We start from the raw sequence: 20,983 nt of genomic DNA, 5'->3' as shown, positions 1-20,983 counted from the left end.
GTGTGTGTGTGTGTGTGTGTGTTTGTGTGTGTGTGTGTGTGTGTGTGTGTGTGTGTGTGTGTGTGTGTGTGTGTGTGTGTGTGTGTGTGTGTGTGTGTGTGTGTGTGTGTGTGTGTGTGTGTGTGTGTGTGTGGATTTGTTACCGTGTGTGTTTGAGAAAGTGTCTTTATTTCTTACTATGTGTTTGAGACTGTGTATTTGTTACCGTGTGTGTCAAAGAAAGAAAGATTTTGTCAGTGTGTGTTTGAGTGCGTGTTCATCAATGTGTGTGGGTATGCATGAATCACTTTGCATACACACAGTGCATGTTTTAAAGTGAGTTTGGCAATCAGAAGGGCGAATAAACTATGAGAGTATCGATCGATTTCTCCCTCAGGTAATTGCGGTTCCCTTTTTTTAAACGTAATTAATAATGCAGGTCTAAACATGAACGCATCTAAAATGTCTCTCTCTCCCCCTGACAATCTCACTCTCCCCCTCTTTCTCCGCATCTGTCTCTCTGCATCGGTTTGCTCATCTCTCACCCTCCCCCTCTCTCACCCGCTGTCTCCCTCCTTCCAATTCCCTTCCTCTTTCTCACCCCCCCTCCCTTCCCCTTCTCCTCATAAACTCTCTCCTTCTGTCTCACTTCCTCTCTCTCATCCTCTCGCTCTCTCTCTCTCTCAGTAACTTCACCATCCACTACATGCCCCTTCCCCTGAGTGACGTGGCCCAGGCGTACCGCAGCGCTCCAGAGAAGATGGAACAAGCCATCACCAAGGTTGGTTAAACATCTCCTGATCACATCCGAACTACAATGCTTCCCAAGAGTAAAACGCACCCACCCGCGATTCAGCGCGTCACGGGGGATCTTTCTCTTGGAGTCGTTTTATTCTGTCCCCATTTCCCCTGTCAACCGCCGGTGTGAAAATGTCAGACGAAAAAAGACCTCTGCTTAGCTGTGAGGGACAAACCAGTTCTTTAGTTTTTTTGTAAAACACCCGGCGTACAACCAAACATGTCAACCGTAGTGAAACCAGTACGATAGTACGGTATGCGTCAGGCAACGCGCCCGGCAGCGATCACAGGGGGTCTACGCCACACTGTGGTCCTAGTCTCCACGTCTCCACCGCGCTGTAAGGGTCCGTCTGTCTCGACTGCCTCAAGGTAATTCTATCCAAACATAATTACGGCCGTGCTGCTTAACGTTTGGCTCCCAGCTGGTGAGGTTTGCAGAGTTTCTGACAGGGTGTGCGATCCCTCGGGGAGATAAGTTTTCTACTGTTATCCTTTGCACAAGATAACGAGACGGCGCCACCTGCTCAGCGGTGAAGACACTCAGCAGGCCCGCCTCCGTTACAGCGGATTCCCCTCCGGTTTAAGGCGTCTCTCCCTTGGCGGCGGATTAACATGCAAATGTACTTTTCACCTGCTCGTCGCGCTCTGTAAACACTCATCCCCCCCGCTGTGTGTGTGTGTGTGTGCGCGTGTGTGTGTGTGCGTCACAGATTCAACGCGCCCTCTTGAGGAACAACCAGACGCAGAGGTTTTCCCAGAAGCAGGCCCTCAGGCTGAACCAAGGCCTGGTCACCAGCACCGCCGAACAGGTGTGTGTGTGTGTGTGTGTGTGTGTGTGTGTGTGTGTGTGTGTGTGTGTGTGTGTGTGTGTGTGTGTGAGTGTGAGTACTTGCATGAACGTGTGCACCCGTCTGTGTTTTCCTGCCTTGTGGCTATACGTCGCAGCCATGGGGAATGTTTGTGTGTCTGCTTCAGAAATGTATTTACACTGTGAGTGTGTGTATTTGGGGCAAGGGACTTTGGTCAGAAATATATATATATAGATATATATACTGGTACATGCATATTTTCATTCTTGTGGTAATGCTGACCGTGTGTGTGTGTGTGTGTGTGTGTGTGTGTGTGTGTGTGTGTGTGTGTGTGTGTGTGTGCGCAGGTGATGGAGCGGCTGTGTGTGCGTGTGCAGCAGCAGGTGTGTGTCCTGAGAGGATCAGAGGATCAGGAAGAGGTGCAGGCAGCCAAGCAGATCCTTAAAGAGGCCAAGAACTCCAGGGCGGTGAGTCCTATGTGTGTGTGTGTGTCTGTGTGTGTGTGTGTGTGTGTGTGTGTGAGACTACTCCATACATCTTGTCAGCCCACATACGGTTTTCACATACCAATCTCTCTGCTATTCTGTAATTCCTCAGTGTTCAGTGTATGCATTAATGCATGTCTATGCCGTTATGCAATGCCAGTAAGAACCTCAATTACTTGGAGTTTAATTACACGGCCTTTGCACATCGTAAAGTATGGGTATGGTTTTTTTTAATCAAATATTATATTATAAAAATAATTCTGATCTGTTGGCCTGTCTTTTGCTCCCTTGCTCTTCCTGTCTCTTTAACGCTCTCGGCCGGGCTCTCTCTCCCCCGTCCTCACCATCTGTCTCTCTGTATCTCTCTCTCTCTCTCTCCTCCTGTGTCTTGATCTCGCCTTCTCTCTCTCTCAGCTGTACCCGTCTCTGTGTGAGCTGGCTCATGTCCTGTCTGTGGACGGGCCGGTGAGACAGAGACTGGAGACTCTGGCCGGGGAGCTGACCAAGGCGGCGGACAAGGAGCTGCAGGTGAGGGGGGTGGGGGGGAGTCTGGGAGGGAGGGAGAGAGGAGAGAGGCTGGGGGAGTGAAAGGAGGGAGGAGGGTTAGAAGGTGTATGGAGGGAAGGAGGGGGAGAAAAAGGGAGAGGGAGACGGAAGAGTGTGAGGGCGGGAAAGGGATGGAGGAAGGGTGGTGAAGAGAGAAAGAGAGGAAAGGGACGGAGGGAGGTATGCAGAGGGGTTTGAGAGATAGAATGGGAGGGATGGATAGAGTAGGAGGGAGGCAGGGACTGGGAGAGTGGAAGAGAGAGAGAGAGATGGAGAGAGGCAGGGCCTGGGAGAGTGGAAGAGAGAGAGAGAGATGGAGAGAGGCAGGGAGAGTGGAAGAGAGAGAAAGAGAGAGATGGAGAGAGTGGGAGGGAGGCAGGGACTGGGAGAGTGGAAGAGAGAGAGAGAGATGGAGAGAGGCAGGGCCTGGGAGAGTGGAAGAGAGAGAGAGAGATGGAGAGAGGCAGGGAGAGTGGAAGAGAGAGAGAGAGAGATGGAGAGAGGCAGGGACTGGGAGAGAGGCAGGGCCTGGGAGAGTGGAAGAGAGAGAGAGAGAGAGAGAGAGAGAGAGAGAGAGATGGAGAGAGTGGGAGGGAGGCAGGGCCTGGGAGAGTGGAAGAGAGAGAGAGAGAGAGAGAGAGAGAGAGAGAGAGAGAGAGAGAGAGATGGAGAGAGTGGGAGAGAGGCAGGGCCTGGGAGAGTGGAAGAGAGAGAGAGAGATGGAGAGAGGCAGGGAGAGTGGAAGAGAGAGAGAGAGAGAGATGGAGAGAGGCAGGGACTGAGAGAGAGAGAGAGAGAGAGAGAGAGAGAGAGAGAGAGAGAGAGAGAGAGAGAGAGAGAGAGAGAGATGGAGAGAGAGAGATGGAGAGAGTGGGAGGGAGGCAGGGCCTGGGAGAGTGAGAGAGAGAGAGAGAGAGAGAGGTGGAGAGAGTGGGAGGGAGGCAGGGACTCGGAGAGTGAGAGAAAGTGAGTGAGGCAGGGAATAAGAGAGTGGAAGAAGGTGAGAGAGAGAGAGAGAGAGAGAGAGAGAGAGAGAGAGAGAGAGAGAGAGAGAGAGAGAGAGAGGCAGTAATTGCATTACATGTCCTATCACTGGTCAAGTTGTCCTCCTCCTCCTCGTCCTCCTCCCTTTAACTTTTCATGTACATCACTCCGGCGAACAGAGGATTTACTGCATTGCAGATACAGAAAGCCTATAAATGAAAACACATTCTAAAGTGATGCTTTGGGCTTGGAGGGCACATGGGAGGAAATTATGAAAGCAATATGAAATAAATAAAGTATCAGAGATAACTAAAAATCCATTATTCATAGATGTGGATTCATGATCTGTCTGCCATCTATCTACAATCATTTTCTATTTAGTCATTTAGTAGACACTTTTATCCACAGTGACTTGCTGTGAATATGGTTTTAATACATGACATTAATCAGCAGATAGGGTTTTGGGCATCTTGCTCAAGGATGCCTACAGGTAGGTTGCATGCATTGGGATTCAAACCCAGAGTCAAAGGACCTTTAACGCTACACTCCCTCCGGCCCAGTATTGGGGAAGGATTCCTAAGTAAGATGGTATATAATAACCATGCATTCTTTTTTGTATTTGCAATTTGTCTGGGACAAGGCAGAAAACGAGGCTGAAAGTTCCCAACACAATTCGCAAATGGATATTGGTCTGGAACCTATCTATTCATTTTCGATTTCCAAGGGGTGTTATCACCGGGCGCAGACCGGAATGCCTCCGGACGCGCTTGGATATCGCAAATGGATGCTGATGCAAATACAACATGAGTTTGCAGATTTGTCTGGTTCCCTGGCTAGCAGGAAAACACAACTACATTTGTAAAAACATAACAAAAGTCCAACAACCCTACACCACCCATAGGCACCCCCTTCCATTTGACCGTACGGATCCACCTGTAGGAGTGTGGCGTTGCCCGTTGACCTCCAGCAGCCCTTCTGGTCTCCTAGGTGATCGTTGACTCGATGGTGTCCCTGTGTCGCGAGCTGTGTCCCATGTCCGCCCTGGCGGCGGAGAGACTGAACCCCCCGCTGTCCTCCGTCTCGGAGCAGGTGTCCATCCCCCGAGCCACAGTGCGCTGCGCCCTGATGGACCGGGCTGCCGAGGACATCAACAAGGCTCTAGAGTATGAGGGGGAGGGCATTAACAAGGCTCTAGAGTATGAGGGGGGCATCAACAAGGCTCTAGAGTATGAGGGGGGGCATCAACAAGGCTCTAGAGTATGAGGGGGGGGGGGCATTAACAAGGCTCTAGAGTATGAGGGGGGGCATCAACAAGGCTCTAGAGTATGAGGGGGGCATCAACAAGGCTCTAGAGTATGAGGGGGGGGGCATCAACAAGGCTCTAGAGTATGAGGGGGGGGGCATTAACAAGGCTCTAGAGTATGAGGGGGGGCATTAACAAGGCTCTAGAGTATGAGGGGGGGCATCAACAAGGCTCTAGAGTATGAGGGGGGGCATCAACAAGGCTCTAGAGTATGAGGGGGGGCATCAACAAGGCTCTAGAGTATGAGGGGGGGCATCAACAAGGCTCTAGAGTATGAGGGGGGGCATCAACAAGGCTCTAGAGTATGAGGGGGGGGGCATTAACAAGGCTCTAGAGTATGAGGGGGGGCATTAACAAGGCTCTAGAGTATGAGGGGGGCATCAACAAGGCTCTAGAGTATGAGGGGGGGCATCAATATGACTGGAGAGAGAGGGAGTAGGCTGTGGTTTATGCTGCATGTGGACAGGGCCCTACCCTATCCACATGCAGCATAAGCTGCGTGGGGGGTTGATGTTTGGGGGGAAATCGGTGTATGTGTTGGGGTGGGGGGGGGGGGGGTGTGGTGATGATTAAGGGGAAGCTGTGGGTGTGTGTGGTTACGTTTGGGTAAGTGCTTAAGTTGTGTTGAAAGTGTGTGGGGGTGTGTGGTTGTGCTAGTGCTTGACCTAATCACACTCTTAACTGTTGGGGTGTGATAATTATAGGATGTGTGTTTTGTCTTTGTTTCTAGGGGTGTGTGTGTGTGTGTGTGTGTGTGTGTGTGTGAGAGAATTTCCTCATTGTTTTCCATCCTTCTCTCCGTCTCCTCTCTCTCCTCTCTGTCCCCGTCTCTCCCTCCCCCAGAGAGGTGAAGCTGTCGGTGGTGTCCTACCTGACCAACTCCATCGTGGACCAGATCCTCCAGGAGCTGTACACCACACACAAGACCCTGGTACTGGTACTGTCCCTTACTGCATGACTTCTCGTAGAGCAGCACCGTAGTGGTTTCAGTTGGCATGGTGATTCTATTACTTTTGTGTTGATTTCTTGATTTGTATTTTATGCATTTTATTGAATGTGTACATTATATTTAGTTGAATGCATTTATTAAATAACTATATTTCTATTGTATATTTGAATATATTTATTGAATTTTATATTTGTTTATTATATACATATATTTATTTTATGAATGTTTATGAACTATATTACTTATTTGACAAATTATTCATTTGGAGTGAATCAGTTCCTGCTGTAAATGCTGAGAAAGACTAGCATAGCTAGCGTTGCATATCAGAAAAGTAAATGTTCAATCAGTGCTTATATTATACATTTTCTCCTACATTCAAAATATATTTTCGCTATTAAGCGCATAAATAAGACTGCCTCACGTAACGGTGCACGTTTAACATTAATCAGGCAACGCTGCTGCCAGAAAAACGTTTTGGTAGTGATATTGAGTGTGTAATGATCCAAAAAACATCATAAATAAAATGTCTGTTAAACTGAATGGGGCTGCACGGAACAGGGGTGGGAGAGTGAGACTGTGGGGGAGGGAAGGAGGGAGGGAGGGAGGGAGAGGCAGGCAGATAGAGGAAGATCTATCCATGTGCTGTAGAGGTTGGAAGGTGTGCAAGTATCCCACTTCCGGGAGGGGGGGTTTGGTTGGCATAGAGTGGCGAAGTCACGCCCCTTCCGGAAGAGCCCATGGGACCTATGACATCGAAAAATATGAATGGGTTTCAATGGAGAGAAAGTAATTATTTTCTGGTCCCAGTTTTTATATGACCTGGATTACACATGTGTTGTTTATGGATTGAAATGATAATTTTTCATGTCAAGAGTTTGACCGATTAATGTGCAATTGTTCAGTTAAAGGCTATAGAGAAAACACAATGAGAAAGACTACATGTCTCGTATGTGACGTTACGCTCCCTGCGACTGGCGTGGACAAGACCGAAGATCTCCCCATTGGCATAACTGAAACTCTCCATATGCCCCGACTTATAATGGTTTTCAACTCTTTCGATGCTTTTATCCTCCCCTTGGAAGAAAGCAGTGAAGTGGAGCAGAGAGATCACCATGTCTGCACCTGAGTTCCAAGTGTGGGTGGTGACGTATATCATTTGCGTCGAGAGCCGCGAAGAGCTGTAGTTCACAAAGCGGCCTCACACAAGACCTAACATTATCAAACTTCTTCGCGAAAATGTTTAGTTTTCTTTGCATGTAAAATTATCATTTAAATCCACAAACAACATATTTGTAATACAGGGCATATAAAGACTGGGACCAGAAATTAATTAATTTCTCTCCATTGAAACCCATTCATATTTTTCGAGCTCATAGGTCCCATGGGCTCTACCGGAAGGGGCGTGACTTCGCCACTCTATTCCAGATTTTCAGTTGTCTTGTGGGAGGGGCAACACCATTAGGGGAGGGGCTATGGTTTTGCTGTGTGAATTTCCACAAAGATAAAAAAAAATCAATAGACTCCCTTGTAATCACATGACCAACCGACGACGAGGTTTGGTCACGGTCGAGTTGAGTCCATGCATTGCCTCCAGGGCGCCGCTTTTGAATAACTTTCAAAATAATTGCGTGCACAACACGGATGAAGGTGTAATGCGTGAGCGGACAGGAAGTGGCCCCAGTAAGGCTGGAGGCATCGGTGAAGTGTCACCGTAATCAATGGCCAACGGCGCCGCCGGCCTCGTTAATATTCAGGCAGAGGTGCTGGTAATCAAAGCCTCTCCTCTGGTGGCTCCTAGGGCCAAACGCCGCTGCTCCTTCATTATGTTTGATCGCTCGTTACGAAGCCCTGACATCTGCCGGGGCCCCACTCATACTAATGGACCAGAGTTTACTTTGGCTAATTTCACCCCGCTTTGCCTGAGAAACTCAAATAAAGTTGGTTGTTAATTTATGAAATCCAGAATTTTGCAACATAGTTGCTCTTCTAGTTTGACAAAGTTGTCCCACAATTTCGTCATTCGGTTTCTGTGACCTACGGGGAATTCTAGAATCATGTCCGTAATATGTCCCCCTGTGTATCTCAACTGGTGGAGCATGCCATTAACACCGCCAGGGTTAGGGGTTTGTTCGATTCCCCCGTGCATGCATGCAGTCACGGTATCGTACGATACTTCGGATAATAGCGAACACTGAGTAGAATATTTTTATCTCATACGTTTGTGTAGAGAGCACTGGCCCTCTACACCCGCTGTTGTTTGTCATTCTCCTCCACGTTTTCATCGTTGCACCACCTTTTCATCTATCATCTTTTTCTTTTTTTATATCATTGTCTTTGTTCGATGACCGCTCGTCCTTTACCATACTCCACCTCTCTCTCTCTCTCTCTCTCTCTCTCTCTCTCTCTCTCTCTCTCTCTCTCTCTCTCTCTCTCTCTCGATAATCAAGTGGATGTCTTTTCAGACTTCTGATGGGGGACAGTACACTGTGTGACACTTTGCTTTGTTTCTTATTCACACACAACCAACACAAGCTCTCCTTGGACAGGGTTGCTGAAGACTATTGGAGAATACTTATTATTATATTATAATAGTGTGTGTGTGTGTGTTTAGCTGCGGCAGGTGTCCCAGGCCAAGCGTTGGGACGAGGGGGCGCCCAACCGGCGCACGCTACGGCAGTCCCGGATGACGGACGTCATGGAGTTCCCCGAGGAGGACCTGGGGATGAACCTGGGCATCGTACGTATCCCCCCCCCCCGAGGGTGGAGGGCCCCCCCGCGTGAAGACTGTTTACACTGGCCGTTTGTGTCATACCCCATCTGTACTCCAGGCTACACTCACCCTCCCTCCGTCGGTGGTGGTACTACTCAGTACACACGATAATCATTGATAAGAATACACAATCACACAATAAGAATACTTTGACAATTAAATGCTCCGAACAACACCCTTTACATAAGAGAGGGAAGAGTTGAATATATAAGCTAATGTTGATAAATCACGTTAAAACCTTTTAAAAGCCTACACATGCGGAGGCCGAAAGGCGTGGCGTGTTGGATACTAACAGCAACACGACAAAATACATGCAGTCAGAAAATGACCTTTTAATTGCGATCATAACGTATATTTATATTCACCTCTATATTACCCATCACATGCTGAATCAACTTTACTATAAGATAGGGCTACACCTGCTGCATGGTGCATTACTGCAGCTAGCTTTGTAGCATGCCAGGGCCCGCTGTTGCAGTGACAGTGGTGATGTATAGTGGTGTACTTTATGATCCTATTAAGGACACCTCCATACAACACGGCTCTTCTTTATGTCTCTGTTGTATCCTCCATGTCCCGGCTGGGACTGCTGGCTCTCTGCAGGGATTCTGTGGGACAGACAAAAGTGTCAGCATCTGTCCTCCCAATTTATGGCATTGTTGTCAAGTCCATTTATTCAAAAAGCATTTAAAAAGCAACGACCAGAGTTGAGCAAACTGCTGTGCAGCCAGGGTGAATTTAACCGGCAGTTTACGCCTTAAAATACAACCGGCGGTTTACGCCTTAAAATACAACCGGCGATAAACCCAGAGAACGCTTGATTAAAAAGATGAGGATATGCAGAATTTCTCCCATTTGGTTGAAACGCCGGGAGGAAGAGCCAATTTTTCCCGCTCCAGAAGGAGTCGACCAGACATGTACGAGCAGACCATTCCTCCGCTGCGGGGCAGCTGATCAAAGCAGCAGGGGTCAGCGTCTCTAACTTTTCAGCCCCGCAGAGGACCTCTTGAACACTGTGGGGGAGTTTCCTAGGGTCAGCGAGGTCATGGTTTCCGCGAGTAACGGTTTGTTGTTCCCTCAGGACACCATGGCCATCAACAAGAGGAGCGCCCGGACTAGAAGGATCCGCCCCGTGTCCACCCGGCCCAGTAAGACCCGCCGTCTCTATCTAGCCTCTGGCTCTGTTTCTCGCTCTCTCTCTCTCTCTCTCTCTCTCACGCCCCCTCGCCCTCTTGCTCTCTCGCTCTCTTTCGCTTTCAAAATGCTTCAATGCCACAGAAGTAACTTGAACAATGCAATGCCATCAAAAAAAACAGTACAATAGATGAAATACATCAAAATACGGTGTAGGAAAAACTAATTGATCAATCAGATTGATCTGTCTGTCTGTCTGTCTGTCTGTCTGTCTGTCTGTCTGTCTGTCTGTCTGTCTGTCTGTCTGTCTGTCTGTCTGTCTCTGTCTGTCTCTCTCACTCTCTCTGTCGCTCTCCCTCTCTCTCTCCGTCTCAGTCTGTCACTTTCTTTCTGAGCTCTTTCAGTGCTCGCCTGGTTTTACTGACCAGGGGGTCAGGGACTTTCCATTTAATCAACTCCTCTTTTTTATTTGATGTTACGTCCAAAATGACATTGAAACCAACGGCGTCCGTAAAAAGACCTCCCTTGGGATTTCATACAGAGAAATAATGGATTGGAAGTGCCTTTATTTTAAATCTAAATGAAATCCTGTTTAGCTCTATCATTTGAAATGTACTCAAATGGAGGTGCACTGAACTTCAAGTCCACTCAATGACCAGAGTTTTACACATTTAAAAAGCAGTTGGGAATAAAGTCGAAGTGGAATCGCAGCCAACTGTGCTCCACTCACACACACTCTCAGACTCACACACGCTCTCACACTAACACCCACACTCTCTCTCAAAGTCAATAAACTGTAAAATAAATAGAAATGGAAGCAACCGACCGACAACAGAAATCAGTGGAGAATCATGTTGGCCTGCGGGGGTGGGAAGCAGAAACTGTTCTTCAGTCTGTCGGTGTTGGTCTTACACTCCATCATCATCACCTCCCCCCGCCCGACCCCCAGGTCTCGGTGAGGACGCCAGTGGCTCCCCCACCCCCTCCGCCTCACCCCAACCGCCACCGCCTCCACCGTCGCAGCTCTCCCGCTCGGCATCCTGGGATGGCCTGTCCACCCTCCCCACCAATGGCTCGCCGCTGCATCATGTGACCCACGTCAGGCCACGCCCCCCACGGCGGCACAGGGCGGGGTACCCGCAGCCAGAGACTGTGAGTCTCACACGCACGCACGCACACAAACTCTGGGGGGGGTGACCCTTGAACCACTTGCTTGGTAATGTAATATGTGTTGTTCAGGGGCAGGAAATAAGTTTTCAGAAACAGGAAGTTGAAAGCAGACTAGATAAAATGGGGGATGCTTTTTTGCTTGTTTATTCCTGTTCCGTAATTTTTTTTATTCCTAGTTTTTATTCCAGTTTATTCTTGTTTAATGTTGTTTACCTCCCGCTTGTCTAATGTGCTGCCGTGTGAATACTTTGAGGCTTTTCTCGTCCCCCTTGCCAGAGGCTCTTTCCAAAAATTATTTCCCAGGTGTGTGTGTGTGTGTGTGTGTGTGTGTGTGTGCGTGCGTGCGTGCGTTTTGGAGGTGTGTGTTTCAACCTTTCCTGCTGCTTTGTACTAAATCAGGACACATTTAGTGATGCAGCAGTGATGGGTTATTTTTAAAAGACAGGCATGGGATCCCATTCCTGCCAAGTGGCTGTTTGAAATGCCAAGTCAGCCCTCCTACGGCCTTTTAACACCCCGTCATTGATCTGTTGTTATCATGCTATTCTCCGTGTGTGTGTGTGTGCGTGTGCGCAGCATGGCTCCGAGAACGGGGCGATCAATGTTCTGGAAGATGGATTGCCTGACTTCTACACCAAGCGTGTTCTCCCTGACAGGTAACACACCAAAGCCGTGTTTAACCACCGCTAACAAGCCTCGTAGCGGTTCCACATCAATGTTTACACTGAATACATCCACCACCTGGGCGGTGGTGTAAAGAATGACATTCACTGTGTCTATTTAGTCATCTCACAGACACACGTTAATTAAAGTGACTCCAGAAGCACAGCACCTTTTAATTTACCTACCTATTCGCCGCCACGTGCCTCCTTGAAATAAAAGAACCGAAATTTGTACTGTCGGTTGATTGAAGCACCAAGTCCTCAAGGCCACAGCGATGCAGCTGAAGGTCTCTATCGTTCTCTCTCTCGTCCTCTTCAGCCAGCTCTCGTCTCTCCATAACAACCCGTCCATGCGTAGGAAGAAGAGGCGCAGTGTGCTCTCCATCTTCTCTGGCTTCCGCAAGAACCGCAACTCCATGACATCCAACCCGGACACAGAGTGAGTAGGGAAGGGGGCAGGACATGCTTGTAAAACGGGAGGTGAGTCATGCAAATGTGGTTTTGTCGATCTGCATCAAACCGGTTTTAAGGTGACACATTATACCACCAGGTGTGAGTGTGATTAACCCTTACAAGCCATTTTGAAAATCTGCCTCTTTGGCCTCACAAGTGGGCGTATCCACCTAGATGTGTGCTGGATAGACTTAGTTATCTTTAAACCTGCATGAAACTTTTCTACTTCAGTTTCTTGTGTAGAAAACGCGCCCATCTTCGAGTCGATCCAGCCACAGAATTGTTTCTCTATAAACCCATTTATTCAGGTCCAATTTTGAATTCTCAGAAGACGGTAACTGTGGTGTGAAAATGATTCAGCTCTAATTGTAGCTACAAGTCAGGCCATTAGGGGTTGCTAACGGCAAAAGGAGCAGGGTGCACGCTAAAGTGCACTGCCACATCTAATACAAAACCGCTCTTTTGCTTTTAATGTGACAGACTATGTTTTGTCGTTTTACTACTACCATGCCTCATGAATATTTGATGGCAAAACATTTTTCCCGTTGCTGCGGCATTCTTGTGCGTCCGGAGTGCGCCGGGGGTCGGAGTTACATGAGGACACGCACCTCCTGACCCAACTCCTCACGCACCTCCTCACGCACCTCCTCCACTGGAGAACGTCTCAGAGTAATGAGAGAGAGGGGGAGGGAGAGGGGCAGGGGACAGAGTGGCGAGAGAGAGGGAGGGATAGGAGAGAGAGAGGGAGCGAGTGGGAGAGATGGGGGAGAGTGAGAAGGGGGAGAGAGAGGGAGGCTCCCTGGGGGCCAACTGGGTGACATTAAAAACAGTTACAGTGCTTTGTGGAGGGGTGAGCAGGAGAAGGAGGAGAGCCAAGAGAGGGGAGGGAGGGGTGCATGCGTGCGTCGAGAAGTAGAAGCCAAAGAGTGACCGCCACTTCAGTCACAGTCGTAAAAACCCTTTTTAAACAAAACTCACCCTGTCTTAAAAAGAAATGTGTGATGTAGCAATATAATCTCTTTGTATTAACATATAAATACGGTATATTATGTAAATATGAGAAACTTTAATTACAGACTTATCGTTAAATTATAGTTTTATATCGCAGTGGTTTTATATGAATGCACTCAGACAGCCTCTGAATACTAAGCTCAGACGTGTCGTTGGGTGCAGGAGTCTGCCTCATTGTTCCGCTGTTTTCTGTCCTGTCACTGGATCCGTCTGCCTCGGCCTCGGCTGCCCTCGCTATGCTAATGTACCGCTCTCTATCTACATCTTTATTTTTGGGGACATTGGTTTACCGGGACTGAATGAGCACGCATCAGACGACGGTGCATTCTCTAGGTATCAGGCTATTAATGAGAGAGAGGGGGAGAGGTGGAGAGAGGGAGAGAGAATTAAGAGTATTTAGGTGCCTCGGTGGACTATTTTGTCCATCCGTCTTATGTTAATTATAGAAGTAAACGCTGCTGAGTCACACGGTACAATCTGTCTTGGCTTGTCCATCTGTCTCATAAAAACTCTGTAGACTTCCCCACTTAGGCTGAATCTGTTGCTGTAGTGGTAAACTATCATGGTAGCTCCTTGACCTACTCCTGACCCCCCTTTAGACAATAAGATGGGTGGGAATGGGGGGGCTGTTCCAGGACCAATAGCGTCTCAGTAATTCCAGAGTCCATGGTTCAGACGCTTTCTACCCGGCGGACTACAGGCCAGGATGATTATCTGTTGAAGGGCCTTTGATTGTGCGCCCTATATCTCCTGGCGTCTCTTGTCTGTCTAATGTGAGTCCATTTGATCTGTATAGCCCTTAATCACACTAACCGCCTCAAAAGGCTTCACAGGCCACTTTCTACGACATCGCCTAACCCTGGCCCTCCAAAGGGCAAGGACAAAACTCCCTTAATCATCGAAACATCGAGAAGGGACCCAGAATGAGGGATAATTTAAGAGTGCAATGGGCGCATAATGGGTAGAGATAACAAAGGCATAATACATTTGAGCTAATCTGTCTCTGTCTCTCTCTCCCCACCCGCCACCCCCCTAGTCTCCCAGAGAACGTCTACTCTCTGATCCAGCACCCTAAGGACCCCGGACAGACGGAGACCCCCACACCGGGGCTCCACACGGCCTCCCCGCGGACCACCCCCGGCATGAGACCCCCCAGCCCCTCCTGCCTCATCCAGAGACAGGTAACCCATCCAAGGGCTCCCTCTGCCCCCCAGTAGACCTCCACGGGGGCCAGGGGTTTATCGGCTCTGGTGCCAGAATCTGGAAAAAACGGTTGGGGCCGAACAAAGCTTTCTCAAAGTCATCCGATGCATGGTCACCGGCCAATCCTTCTCTGTGGTTTGTATTGTCCCATCTGCTATCAACGGGGTGCCACATAATCCCCTCACCGAGCATGGAGACTCATTAAGGCCTCAACCCCATTCACTAGGCCTTAAAGCCTCAGCTAGTTGTTGAGTATAACCATTATTGGCAGGTAATCTAGAACAGACTCTGGGGTCCTTGAAACCTCAACCTCATACACACACCAGGGTCCAAGGCATGGTATAGCGACCAATGCCCATACGAGGAGATGGTCTCCATGGATACCCATTGGACGAGTCCGATAGCGAATGCTCGCAAGAGCCAATCAGAGGAGAAGCTTCCGATTTAGAGGGAGCTTCAAACTTTGGAGAAATAAACAGATGCCCGCAATATTCTAAGTGCGTCACTCAGGGGACTGAACTAAGGTTAATTTATTGAACATCTGTTTCATCAGAATAAACGTGGTTATCTTTTAAGCTTTTTCCTCCTTACTGTCTCTAACCTTTCATCCTAAGGGAAGGACCAGAGTGGTAGTGACACAGAGTTCTCTGTGTCACTACCAGCCCTTTGCGAGTTCCAGTCTACACTCAATCCAATCACACAAATGTGGGAGTTTCCAACCGACCCACCAAACGAGCTGATTGGTGCTCTGCATCAAACGTTCTTTTTAGGCTGAAGTCGATCCATCCATCGAAAACGTCTTCGACGCCCACTTGTGAAGACACAAGTGGGAGTGATTAAGGCTCTAGTTTTGAGATGGTTCGTAATCAACATGGCACCTGGTGGCAAAATACCCCCCCCCCCAAGAGCCGGGGCCTGGCCAGCGACAGGTGGCGGTGTATGATTACCCCGTTGATGGAGGCTTGCGGGGCTGGGGGTGTGGGGGGCGGCTGAGGACAAGGAGAAGACCTCCGGCTGGGCGGCCAGATTGAACCGACTCCGACAGCGAGCGTTTGCTCTCTGCCGACTTTCCTCTCGATTCTTCCACCAAATGCCAAATAGAGTCCAGTGACTCCAGCCTCCCTCCCCCGCCCACCACCGGCACCACCAGGGGCAGAGTGATCTACTTCTCCACCTGCCATAACCATGGGGGGGAGGGAGAAAGGGACCAGTACATCCATAACTTCAAAGTCATGGGCCTGAGTCACCGGCGGCCATCTTGGGTCTAAACGCTAGCGTTTGATGGCCGCTAGGTTAAAATAACTGCTTCCCAAATACATTTTTATGGAATTTTTGAAATTCCCCAGGCTGCATTGCTATCAAAGCAGCAATGATGTTTTCATGACCGATGCGTGTATTCTACTACATAGATTTGAGTATGGTCCTTCTTAGAATACACCTATCAAAACAGAATAACAATAGAACTACACAGCAGATTACACAGAAAAGAAGACAGAAAGATCTGGATCAATGTAAAAGATGGTGAAATGTGAAGACGCATTTCAAAGAAGATACGTTAACCGGCCGAGGATGGACTCCCACTCAGTGCCACCCATGTGACTGAATGCACGCGCTCACAGTGATATAAGACACTTTGCATCCCTCCTCCGCACCAATGGCATCATTCGGCATTCTATATCCTATATCAATGCTACATCTTGCCAACCATGCAGAGTGGTTTCCGAATCGTGGTGAAGTCCCTCCCTCATCTCGCCCGCCTTCCACCCCAGACGGCTCCAAAGAGTCCAGCAGTCTTGGGCCTCTGTCTCCCCCCCCCCCCCCCCCCCCACTCCTCAACTATGAGGAGCCCTGTGCTGGGAAGCCAATGCACCCTCTTCCTCTAACCCCCTCATCTAGGCTTTCATCACAGCAGTGGCAGCCATGCCGGTGATGGGAATCCACTCTCTAATTTCTCCCCGTTCTCTCTCTCTGCTTTATTTAAATGAATGATCCCATCTGCTTGATTCCAGGTCCGTTCTTCGTACAGGTACGCTACGCGAGACTCAGAGACTAAAAGATGGGGGTATTGCAGTTTACCCGTATTGGTCCGGACACAGCAGGTAGATAGACATCTAAAGGAGCGAGTTCCCTGGCTGTCCCAGGGGGGACGGAGAGAGAGAGCGAGAGGGAGGGAGAAAGAGTAGGCGTGGATCCAATACCAAATGTCCCCACCACTCGCCGCGTCCCACTGTTTTCTCTGAGTGCTTTCTGTGTGGCATCGATGTCAAACTGAGTAGCACATCATAGGAAGGATCCAATTTCGTTTGCTCTGTCCGTCTGTCTCAGTCAGTCTGTCTCTCTGTCTGTCCGTCTGCCTCTATGTCATTCTGTCTGTCCGTCTGGCCGTCGGCCCCTATGTCAGTCTGTCTCTCTGTCTGTCCATCTGTCTATCTGTCTGTCTCTCTGTGTCCGTCTGTCATTCCTCTCTGCCTCTTTCCGTTGGTCTCTCTCAATCTCTCACTCTCTTGGTATAATTTTCAGTATGCCTCTTTCCCTTTGTAGCCATGGCTTTTCTTTTGCTCTCACTTCATCTCGTTCTCTCCATCTGTGTGTGTGGGTCTCTCTCTCTCTGTGTCGTTCTCTCCATCTGTGTTTGTGGGTCTGTCCAATTCATTCCGAAAGGTTTAATTAGCATGGAAACGTACATTTACATCCTTAACATTTGTCTCTATTTTTGTATATCCCTGTAATCCTTACAAGGATGATCTCTCTCGCTCTCCCCCCAATTAATATCAAAGGTCTAAATACCGGTGTGTAGGTAACATGGGAGCGTACATTCACATCATTATCACATCCTTATTTTTGTATATCCCTGTAATCCTAAAAAGAAATATTCCTTTTGAAAATGTACTGAAAAGGGGAGAGAGAATTTGAAAATTCTCTCTCCCCTCTGGCTCTCGTTTATCACCATGGAAGCCGTAAATGTACCCCTTTCTTTCATTGTATGGAGCTATACATATAACACAGGCATGCTGAGTCTCTCTCTCTCTTCCCCTCGCTCCCCCTGTGTACCTCTACCTCTCTCGCCCGACAGTCCACAGACCTGGTCAGCATGGTGTACAGCTGCATCGGGGCCGACATCGACGACTCGGACACCTGCAGCTCCAGCGGGGATTTCACGCCCTCGGGGGGCGCTAACGGCCACGCCCTGGGCCACGCCCCTCTGCCCACCCACAGGCACCCGGAGTCGGACCGGATGGAGCGGGACGGGCCCCTGGCAGAGGGGGAGGATGTGAGGGAGAAGCTGGGCGGAGGTGGAGGAGCCCCAGGGACACACAGACCAGATCCCCCGTCTCAGATCAGCAAGCCCAGCATGGCCGTCATGAGACAGCGACTCCTGCAGGGCGGTTCAGGTACTGCAGCTCGGCTTGAATAATGTGGCACTGTTGGTTTTCACAATTGAGTCATTTTGTGTCATCTGAATAAACGGTAATAACAAGTCACTCTTCAGGGGGTTGATTGAAATGATAGGCTAGCGGTTAGAGCGTTTGACTCTCAGCTTAAAGGTTCTGGTCCTAAAGCCTAGGTACCCTTGAGAAATTTGCCTTAACCATTACCTGCTCCTTAAAACATGTATATAAAATCCACTGTTGCTAAGGATGCAATGGGTGGAATAACAAAAGAGTAAATTAGAATTATAAAGCTATATGGATGACGGTTGATTGATATATTCAGACATTTAAAAATGAAGTATTATACATTTTTCCCTTTAAAAATTCAGATAATTCTTTATTCTTTATTTGGATCCTGGTTAGCTTCCACAAAGTGGTTGCTAGTCTTCCTGGGGTCCACACAGAAAGCAACAACAAACCGATAGTAATCTAGCACACTTACTGATTATCTAAATAGGATTCATCAATGTTTTTTTTCAAGCAAATATTTAAAAGAACGTCTACTTTTGGTGAGTCTGATGCTAAAGGCGAGCTTATTCCAAGCAGAAATAGCCCTTAAAGTTCTTAACAGTTCTCATTATTACATTTGTTTGTGGAACTGGCACAACCAGATGACCAGTGCTTACTTGACGTGTGATATGACCATGACAGAAACCTGTATAGACAAGGTTTTCACAAAGGAAGTGCGGCGTATTGTTCCATGTAACATTATGCATGAATAGCAGAAGACAACATTTTAATTTATCCTCCACAGATAGCCATGATAACCTTCTATGCATCACATACACATTAGCCCGGAAAGAACAACGCAGAATTAATCTTGCTGCTCTGTTCTGTGCAACTTCTTTCAGATGTTTCTCAGCAGCACGACCAAATGACAGGACAGTACTCGAGGTGCGATAAAACAAGAGACCGAACTACTTGACTCATTACAGATGATGCAACATATGCACAGCACTACCTTGACATTGCAATGCCCCTACACATCGTGGAAACAATATGATTAATCTGATCAGACCAAGACAACACAATTTCTAGTTTTACACCAAAGAATTTGGTCTTATTGACCGGCTCAACTGATATCCCATCTATATATAAATTAAGTGCAGTAACATTGGCGAGAAGATTTTTACTACCAAATATAATAGATTTAGTTTTGACAATGTTTAGTGCTAATTCGTTAGCTCTCACCCAATTGGTAATGTTATGCAACTCTACTTGAAGATTTTCACATAGCTCCACTGAAGTTGGTGATGTGCAGAACAAAGTACAGTCATCAGCATACTTAACTACATCAGCCTTTTTAACAAAATAGGGTAAATCATTAATGAAAATAGAAAACAAAAGTGGACCCAAGCAACTCCCTTGTGGAACACCGCAAGACGTCTTCGAACACATAGAAGGTGTCAATAACTTGCTTATCGCTTATCAATAATCCATAGCATTAATCAGCAAGAACAATTACAGACGCTTGAAAGAAGCAGTTTAACCGTAGCAGCCCATTCACCCCAGATGAGTGTTTTTGGTGTGTGTGGGCGGGTGTGTGTCGTGTGGATGGATGGGGTGTGTGTATGTGGGTGCCCCCACATCATATCGACTACCCCGGGGGGGTGCGTGCTCCTGCGATCGTAAATCAACCCGACCCCACTCGAGGATCGATGCACGCACACACACACACGCGCTCTCCGCAATGCCGCCATGTTTAACTTAGAGGAGTGGCGTCTTACGCGGCCAGCGGGCTGCTCCCCTCCGCCTGGAAGCTGTCGTTATTGATGGTGTTGTGTAGCGCACAGTGTTGTTTGCACAGTGCTGCGCAGACGTCGTTGATCATGAAATATCGGCACTACATTTTTCAGCATAAGCCATGAATTATACAATGGGATTGGATTTTTCACTTTGGTAGCGTCACGGCAACAAATGCGTTGTCACGATTCGTTATTTGGAGAATTTGTTATTTTGAGTCTATGGCCGCAAGAACTTTATCTTGTCGTGTTATTCAGCTTTTTCACGCAAGCACATGCACAGATGCACACGCTCACATGTGAATGGTTTACGAGCACTGTCAAAATCTCAAGTTTTTATTCATGCAACTGTTTAGTTTCATGAAGTGGCTTCTTTGTAACACTATCTTGCACTGCAAAAACTGTCAGCAAATATCTCCGCTAAGTGTTCCCTCCAGCATATCGCACCAACCATCTGGCAGTAGAGGACGGCTCATTGTGCTTCTTCCTATTCACCACAGCCCCTCAAATCTCTCTTCATTCACCCCCGCATACACACACACACACACTGATTCACCCACCCATAAACTCACATGCATGACACACATGTCATTCACCATCGCAGAACCACACATCTATCTACCCTTGCATCAACGCACATCCATTCGCTCACGGGAGGCACGCATTCATTCACCCTCGCATAAACAGACATTCACCCACACAGAAACGCATTCATTCACCCTCGCATAAACAGACATTCACCCACACAGAAACGCATTCATTCACCCTCGCATAAACAGACATTCACCCACACAGAAACGCATTCATTCACCCATGCCTACATACATATTCAGTAACTCATGCATCCAAACATTAATTCACCGTTTAACACACAGATTAATTCACCCACACATGGAGGCCCTTTATTTCATACACACATCACCACCTGCATTAATTTGCACTCGCATGACACACACATTCATTGTTATGTCCACCTCATCTCCGAGATCTACTTCCTGTTCCCATGACAGCGGGATGAATAGGGAGACCTTCTTGAATGAGCGTCTTCGCCGTAGCAATATCATTGTTCGGTCGTTGGCGTGACGACGGCCAGGTGCACACAGAGGTTTTGATACGGGGGTCTTCTCACGTGGGTCAGTCAATAAACGAATCGTAACCTAGTTATAGCAATCAGTCATGTCAACTCCAACTCCAGGTTAATCCCTACTGGGAGAATTACTTAAAACTGTGTGTGTGTGTGTGTGTGTGTGTGTGTGTGCGTCCACAGAGGAGGCGGCGAGGCTGGAGGGGGAGTGGGACGAGGAGCAGGCGGACCCCCCCCAGAGAGAGGACAGGGTCTGGACGCGGGGAGCAGAGCGGCCCCCTCTGCCCACCAAGGTGTGTGTCCAGGTTCAGCCCTCGCTGCAGGCCCACCAGAGCCACGTGTCTGCTCACATGTGGGAACATGAACCTACGCACGTTATGTTTTCTTAAACCCCTTACTTCATAAGTCGTTCCTCATCTAGATTTCTACACAAAGCAATTGAAAAGCAAAAATATTTTATTAGTGTCTCA

At 48.2% G+C, this 20,983-nt stretch overlaps 1 protein-coding gene across 1 annotated transcript in view; it reads left to right on the top strand.

The window, feature by feature from the left end:
- The window catches only part of carmil3 (capping protein regulator and myosin 1 linker 3), a gene marked incomplete at its 5' end in the record, with an annotated part of 79,477 nt that overhangs the window by 56,779 nt on the left and 1,715 nt on the right, over window positions 1-20,983 (top strand). The window contains 14 exons of the mRNA XM_079750613.1: window positions 667-760; window positions 1,488-1,586; window positions 1,934-2,053; window positions 2,486-2,599; window positions 4,589-4,764; window positions 5,748-5,835; window positions 8,465-8,590; window positions 9,705-9,771; window positions 10,707-10,909; window positions 11,504-11,583; window positions 11,909-12,028; window positions 14,090-14,234; window positions 17,330-17,648; window positions 20,697-20,865. Coding sequence (XP_079606739.1) covers window positions 667-760; window positions 1,488-1,586; window positions 1,934-2,053; window positions 2,486-2,599; window positions 4,589-4,764; window positions 5,748-5,835; window positions 8,465-8,590; window positions 9,705-9,771; window positions 10,707-10,909; window positions 11,504-11,583; window positions 11,909-12,028; window positions 14,090-14,234; window positions 17,330-17,648; window positions 20,697-20,865 — 1,920 coding nt within the window. The remainder of the gene's footprint in view (window positions 1-666; window positions 761-1,487; window positions 1,587-1,933; window positions 2,054-2,485; window positions 2,600-4,588; window positions 4,765-5,747; window positions 5,836-8,464; window positions 8,591-9,704; window positions 9,772-10,706; window positions 10,910-11,503; window positions 11,584-11,908; window positions 12,029-14,089; window positions 14,235-17,329; window positions 17,649-20,696; window positions 20,866-20,983) is intronic.

The sequence above is a fragment of the Pollachius pollachius genome (assembly GCF_949987615.1).
Source record: "Pollachius pollachius genome assembly, chromosome: 14".
Taxonomy (NCBI): domain Eukaryota; kingdom Metazoa; phylum Chordata; class Actinopteri; order Gadiformes; family Gadidae; genus Pollachius; species Pollachius pollachius.
This window is presented reverse-complemented; position numbering and strand designations above follow the sequence as displayed.